This window comes from Anopheles gambiae, chromosome 3 (genome assembly GCF_943734735.2).
Source record: "Anopheles gambiae chromosome 3, idAnoGambNW_F1_1, whole genome shotgun sequence".
In the NCBI taxonomy this organism is placed as follows: Eukaryota; Metazoa; Arthropoda; class Insecta; order Diptera; family Culicidae; genus Anopheles; species Anopheles gambiae.
The window spans coordinates 43,632,023-43,639,439 of NC_064602.1; the positions used below are offsets into that span (position 1 = coordinate 43,632,023).

Sequence of the window (7,417 nt, forward strand, 5' to 3'; positions counted from 1 at the left end):
TCCATTACCCGACACTGAATGAGCAAAATACCTGCCATGGTGCACATTAACGCAACGAGTGTGTAGAATATCACACTATACACACGGCAAGTTTTCGAAAAGATGTCCTTTGAATTTTGATTGCAAATGTTCAGGGCGGTTTCGATTTCGTTGAACGTGTTCCATATTTTCACATCCTCCTTGCATCCTGCCAACGCTTCCCAGGCAACGATTACAGCTGTTGACAGTGTTGAGGTAAAGCAGAACCAATTGATCAACCGATTGATGCAACTGCGATTGGGTATTAAATTGGCCTCGAAACACTTGCCATACACTCCCAACAGTGTACAGAGCAGCAGAATCAGCAGCTTCTTGATGATGAACAGCTTGTGACGAAAGGGGTTCAACTTGAACGGATTACTTTTGTCCGTTGGGTCGATCTGATGGTGTCGATAGAAATTAAAAAAGCTCCTAAAATGTTTCTCTGCTTCCATCGCAAGTGGTCGCTTGAACGCGCTAAACTAATCTACCATATTACATGCTTGAAGAATGCATTTATTTGAACATTTTTCGAAGGTGTAAAGTTTACAACGACATGCGATGAGTGTGAATATTTAAAAATGCAGTGACAAATTAGCAGTAGCAGTGAGAATGCAATATTCATGAATATGAGTTGCAGTGTTACTGTGTCAGGAAGCCATTTGTTTAAAAATCACATTTTATCAACAATCGCAACCAACCTCCCCATGGCAGGGTGTTTAATAATAAATTTGAATAAAATATTTATGTCCTAATTTTTTCACAACGCATGCATAAAGCACATTATGCCCAAACGTTCCGTGTGTATTTAACCAGTGTGCGATCCCATCCCATCCGTAAGAACTACAGCTCCGGGCTTCTGCTCGATCGCCACCACTAGCGCTTTTTCTCACTCGTGAAAAAAAATCGACCCGGACCCGTGTGCGTGCCCATTTCTCCGTGGCATTTCCGTGCAAGAAAAAGAGATTTTTCTCGTGTTTTCCCGTGTTTGTAACGTGAACTAAAACACTCAGTGCAGAATAGTAAGTACGGGCAATCAATCGGTGTCAGCTTACGATAAATCGCTTCTTAAATTCGTTCTCATTTTTCGGGATAAATGGTCTGAATGAAAGTGTAGTAGAGAGTGGTGGTGGTGCCGCTGCCGCCGCCACGACATAATCATCTTCCGGGGTGGTAGCCAAAAAACGAAGACCCAGCCTCACCCACAATGGCAACATTGTCTTCCACGCATTTGTGTAGCTAGAATCAGGCTGTGTGCTTTCGGACGCTCGATTGTTGAATTCGTTTGTAATTTGATCGAAGAAGGAAGAGCACATGCCGGCATTTAGTGCAGTTTTGAGATTACATAATCGATCGATAAATTTCATAAGAATCCATTGTTTCGAAGTGTCAGAACAGGCTTTCTCCAGCTTCCTTTATGGTTGGGGTTAATCTAATCGACCTTTGCTACGGAAACTCTATTTTTTTAATTACTATTCGCATTCTCCAATGCCTACTGGACGGTGTTAGGATACACCCCCCGGGGTAGTAGGCTCTTTCGGTAGGTGTGTGTGTGTGGAATGATGAGGAAAAAGGCAAAAAATCAATATGGCTGAATTCACGCATACGAGACACGGTCACGGTCCCTCGTTGTGCAACGATGGCTGAAAATAATTGTATCCCGTGCTGGTGCTAAAACATTACAGCGCCTAATCTTTATATCCAGCAGGTTTGGAGAAAAATGTCACCAATTCGGCGGGGTCATTAGTTCCGAGCGATTGATAAGGAAGGTGTGTTGGTCTTGTTCTTCGATCCCATGATACCTTTGTAAGGGGGAAGAAAACATGATGCAAGAAGAAGCAATCCAGCACATCAGCCCCTTTGCCTGGCCAAACCTAACCCGGCTGGTGCAATGCTCACAAAAGTTAGGCTTATGTAAGCATTTAGAACGAAATTGGACAGCGCACACAACGCCGAGTACACACACGCCTCAGTACACATTGCGTATGTCCGTGTATGCGTGGTGCGCAAATAGATTACCTTTCCATGCGTCTCGGGAATGGGAGCAACGGAGAGGGAGGTGGTAGTACGATACACACAATCACGGGACAGTGATGCTTGATGATACGACCGTGACAGTTAATTAATTTATCATACGATTTGCAAAGACCGAGCTAGAAAAAAGGGACGAACACGCTCACTCCCTCTGCAATAGCAGGGTGTGTGATAAGATATTTTCATCGTACGATAGTAACCAAAAAAAAAAAAAGCCGGCTTTAGGTAGCGTGAGAGGCATGATACATTGCGGGAGAGAGTATTGCTGTCGTGTCTCCGTCTTTGAACGTAGAAAGAGAGTACCAGCCATCAGCCTTAGAGACAGACCACGCGGCTTCTCAACTAGCTTTTCCACCGCATGGTTACGTCACCAAATCCGGCGAGTTGTTGTCAGCCCCGGTGCTGGATGGTGGTGTGCTAAGCCCAGAAGCAGGAGTTGGGTTCGGCAATGATCTTCAGTTTGATATACGGTGAGAACACAAATATTGAATGACGATTTAGAGCAAGGTCGGTAAACAACATGCGCAACCGCCCCATTGCTCGCGAAACACAGCTCATGTGGCGGGGAATTGTATAATGTGCTTTTTGTTCATCTTGCACAGATGATATAACGCATGGTGTGGGATTTTATACTCTCATATATTCCGTCCCGATTTGACTAGAGACGAAAAAGCACCGTTCACAGGTTCATTGTACGCTAGGGATAATAATATTAATCGCGTTGGCTTCTTATTGCTCAGCAACGCCAAAAGCATTGGCAAGCTTGCACTTGAATAGCTATAGCGGAAGGGAGAGGGCCGAGTGGGTTCACATTGCTTGATTGGATGTCAATAACAACATCGTGCCCCCGGGGGCTGCAAGCAGAGCGCGATTTCTAATCATCTACCGGCATCTGTCTGCGCAGCTCATTCGCTTTGTATCGATGCAGTAGCGGGTAGCACAAATAATGCAGCTGAGGGAAAACGAAGACAGAGAAAAACCTTAGTTCTAAATATAACTCTAAAGAACGCCATCTCATACTCACACCAAGAAGCACAAACGCACACAACCGCGCGCTGCTCTGTCTGCCAGAAGATGATGATCGTCTCGAAAATCGTGTACGGAGGGCGGGTGGTGGCGTGGCAGCATCGTGCCTGCACGTGTTTGTATGCACTGGGAGGAGCTCAATCGTTCATCTTCAAAGATGCATTATTTCGGTCACATGCATAAACGTGCTTTTTTATCCCGCCATTTTGCATCGATTTATTTCTCAAACGGTTTCATTCACCTTTCCCCGTATTTCTCTCCCTCTTCCTTAGATGGCCCCACCATCGTACTCCGATCTTGGCAAGCAGGCCCGCGATGTCTTCAACAAAGGCTACCACTTCGGACTGTGGAAGCTGGACGTCAAGACCAAGACCAACTCGGGTGTGGAGTTCAGCACGAGCGGCCACTCGAACCAGGACACCGGCAAGGTGTTCGGCTCGCTGGAGACCAAGTACAAAGTGAAGGAGTACGGTCTGAACTTCTCGGAGAAGTGGAACACAGACAACACGCTCACCTCGGAGGTGTCGGTCGAGAACCAGCTGGTGAAGGGCCTGAAGGTGTCGTTCGATGGCATGTTTGTGCCGCATACCGGGTACGTGCAAATGCCGCCGTCAAGACGCCGAGCGTCGTTCGGTTACGCCGTGTCGTACAAGTACCGGCGTAGACCGTCGGCATCGACCGACAGTGAAAACGGCACCGAGGGCGTCAGTACGACGGCCGATACATCTACATCACCATCACCACCACCACGGAACGGTAACAGCAGTAGTACTAACGGAGTTTTTACTTTGTCCTACAGAAGCAAAACTGGCCGCTTCAAGACTGCCTACTCGCACGATCGCGTTCGCGTCGATGCCGACTTCAATGTCGACCTGAGCGGACCGCTGGTGAACGCGTCCGGTGTCGCTGCCTACCAGGGCTGGTTGGCCGGTTACCAGGTTGCATTTGACTCGCAGAAGTCGAAAATCACCGCCAACAACTTTGCTCTCGGCTACTCGGCCGGTGACTTTGTTCTGCACACCAACGTGTAAGTGTCTTGGTTTTGCACCGAGTGCGTCTGGATAGCATCAGCATGATTTTCTCTGTTTTTTCTCCTCCACCAATAACAACACAGTAATGATGGCCGTGAGTTCGGTGGTCTGATCTACCAGCGATGCAACGATCGTCTGGAGACTGCCGTGCAGCTGTCCTGGGCTTCGGGCTCGAATGCTACCAAGTTTGGCATGGGCGCCAAGTACGACTTGGACAAGGATGCTTGCGTCCGTGCTAAGGTCAACAACCAGAGCCAGATCGGTCTCGGCTACCAGCAGAAGCTCCGTGATGGTTAGTATAACATCAAGCAAAAGCATGTTTCCGTGGCTTCATTCAAACAATTGTTTAATACAACTTTTTGTCCATACTTACACCTCCTCCCTACTTGCAGGTATTACTCTGACATTGTCCACGCTCGTTGATGGCAAGAACTTCAACGCTGGCGGCCACAAGATTGGCGTCGCTCTGGAGCTGGAGGCTTAAGTGCGCGCGCTCGTGCCGTTTTTGTGTTCTTGCGCCCATTTCCCCCCTTCCCCTAAAGAAGCCCCCTGGTTCGCAAAACTCAGCTGGCTTGCGGACACACGAAAGAAGAAAGTGCAGGGGCTGCATTGGGTGTAGTTGCAAAGTGTTTTAAGAAATATTAAACGATCGAGCGAATCCTTACCACATATACCTACTACTCTACTACTAATGCTACAGTTTAAATAAATTGAGAACCACGAAAACCCAGCTATATCATAAAATAATACGTACACACAGCACAGCCGGTAACGGCGAAGAAACGGAAGCACACACTATCACGCAGGAGCCTATCTGAGACGAGAGAATCGGTATCAGCAGTGGGAATTAGAGCGAGAGAAGAGGAGACGGTAGCGCAATGCTTTTCACGGATGATTTTCCTAATTATGTGAAGCTATCCACGTTGATTCTCAGATGTAGTGCGAAGCAGACCATTAACTCGAAAAAGGCACCTCCGATGCAAAGGAAATGGTATTCACCAATAGCTGCAATCCCACTGAACGAATGCATAATTGCTGCTTCTTCACTGGGCCTCACCTAACAAGACCTTCAACTCACTATCAGACCTCTGCAAGTGACCACGCTGTAGCGGCTCGCCAGCTTGCAACTCAGCGCACGCGGTTCTGCGTATCCCATCACAAACGAAGCTGCCGTGAAAAAGACACTCAAAGAATAAGAATAAAGTAATTACTGTTAGTCTAGCCAACTATGGGTGAATTACCATACACGCAACAGAGAAAGGCGGTCGTAAGCTAAAATTGAAACAGAACTCCTCTTGCTATACGCAACTTTCAGCTTTAATATGTTGGCCAATTTTCCCTCAGCACGTTTGAATGTCTCCGGAAAGGATGATTCACAAGTAGAAATTGTGGATTATTGAATTCGACTATATTGAATGAATAAATCGTTGCCTGGACGAAACATGTTGTTCTTTTTGTTACACTTGTGCGAAATGTGCTGTCTGAATTGTAAACGGATGCAATAACGGTTGTTTTGAATTTAAAATCCAATCGTAAACAATACGTCAAAATGTTCCCCGTTCCCGAAGGGATAAAATTTGACAGGTTCGACCAGCGATCACAAAAAAAAACAAACCATTTTTGTTATTCTTTCCTCTTCCGCTCACAGCTCAAGCTAGTTTCGTGTTATTTTGCGCAAAATAGCAATGGCTATATCAACAAGCGTACTTCGCACCCAGCTGGTGGCTCTCACCAACTCGTCTGGCATACACAAGGAACAGGTGGACAAGTATCGGTCACTGTTGGACCAGATATTGCTCAACACCGGCAACGAGCTCGTCGACACCTTGAAGCTCTTCATCGAGGCGAGTAAGTTGTTACTTGATAGTTTACCTTCGTGCGCTGCTCTGATTGTTGACCGCAACGCCTTTTTCCTCAGTCCTGAACGAACATGTCAGCTTGGTCATCTCGCGTCAGCTGCTGTCCGACGTTAGCACCCACCTCACCAAGCTGCCCGACGATATCTCCAAATCGGTGGCACACTTCACACTGGACAAGGTGCAACCGAGGGTGATTTCGTTCGAGGAGCAGGTCGCCTGCATTCGGCAGCATTTGGCACAGATCTACGAACGCAATCAAAACTGGAAGGAGGCGGCAAACGTACTCGGCGGTATTCCGCTGGAAACTGGACAGAAGTAAGTCTCTAACAGCGACACACATCTCTCTCACAGATTGCTTTGATTAAGGCGAAATATCGCGTGTGTGATTTTTCTCATTCCCCCAGACCTTATCCGTTGGACTACAAACTCGAAACTTACCTGAAGATTGCACGTCTCTACCTGGAAGATGAGGATCCGGTGCAGGCTGAAGCGTTCATCAACCGTGCCTCGATCCTGCAGGCCGATACGAAGGACGAGAAGCTACAGATTCTGTACAAGGTGTGCTACGCCCGTGTGCTCGACTATCGTCGCAAGTTCATCGAAGCGGCCCAGCGATACAACGAGCTGTCCTACCGTACGATCGTGGACGAGGGTGAACGTATGACGGCACTGAAGAAAGCGCTCATCTGCACGGTACTGGCGTCGGCCGGTCAGCAGCGGTCGCGCATGCTGGCGACCCTATTCAAGGACGAACGCTGCCAGCATCTGCCGGCCTACTCGATCCTGGAGAAGATGTACCTCGATCGTATCATCCGTCGATCGGAGCTGCAAGAGTTCGAAGCGCTGCTGCAGATGCACCAGAAGGCGAGCACGCTCGATGGATCCTCCATACTGGATCGGGCCGTGTTTGAGCACAACCTGCTATCGGCCAGCAAGCTGTACAACAACATAACGTTCGAGGAGCTGGGCGCATTGCTAGAGATTCCACCACCGAAAGCGGAACGTATCGCCAGCCAAATGATCACCGAGGGCCGCATGAATGGGTACATCGATCAGATCGACGGTGTGGTGCACTTTGAAAGTGAGTAACTGCTGTGCTTCAGAGCATGGATTTTAGAGCATAACTAAAAAACGTTTTTTTTTCTTTCGTGTTACATCCAGCTCGGGAAGTACTGCCACAGTGGGACAAGCAGATCCAGGGACTGTGCTACCAGCTGAACGGACTGATCGAGAAGATCGGTGCAGCGGAACCGGACTGGATGGCCAAAATCATGGAGGAAGAAATGTGCACATGAATTGTTTCTCATCGAGACACAAGCACTCGGGCACACACTTACGTCGTGGTGGATGAGATTGATAAAATTTAAAATATGCACGAAATAAATACTTTGTGATTTGATACACTTGAACACTAATATCTTCACTTGAACGATCTAAGCGGTGAATTCA

The 7,417-nt window shown here is 47.7% G+C and overlaps 2 protein-coding genes across 2 annotated transcripts; both read left to right on the top strand.

Moving 5' to 3' along the window:
* Positions 1-837: 837 nt before the first annotated feature.
* LOC1279252 (voltage-dependent anion-selective channel) lies at positions 838-4,780 on the top strand. Its single transcript, XM_318947.5, has 5 exons — positions 838-1,040; positions 3,351-3,670; positions 3,878-4,105; positions 4,193-4,401; positions 4,502-4,780. The coding sequence occupies exons 2-5, from the start codon at positions 3,351-3,353 to the stop codon at positions 4,591-4,593; spliced, it is 849 nt and encodes a 282-aa protein (XP_318947.2). The 5' UTR covers positions 838-1,040; the 3' UTR covers positions 4,594-4,780.
* A 913-nt stretch (positions 4,781-5,693) lies between these two features.
* Positions 5,694-7,377, top strand: LOC1279253 (COP9 signalosome complex subunit 4). The gene is made up of 4 exons (XM_318948.5): positions 5,694-5,957; positions 6,028-6,283; positions 6,373-7,049; positions 7,130-7,377. Exons 1-4 carry the CDS (start codon positions 5,795-5,797, stop codon positions 7,261-7,263), a joined length of 1,230 nt encoding a protein of 409 aa, XP_318948.4. The 5' UTR covers positions 5,694-5,794; the 3' UTR covers positions 7,264-7,377.
* The last annotated feature ends 40 nt before the right edge of the window (positions 7,378-7,417 follow it).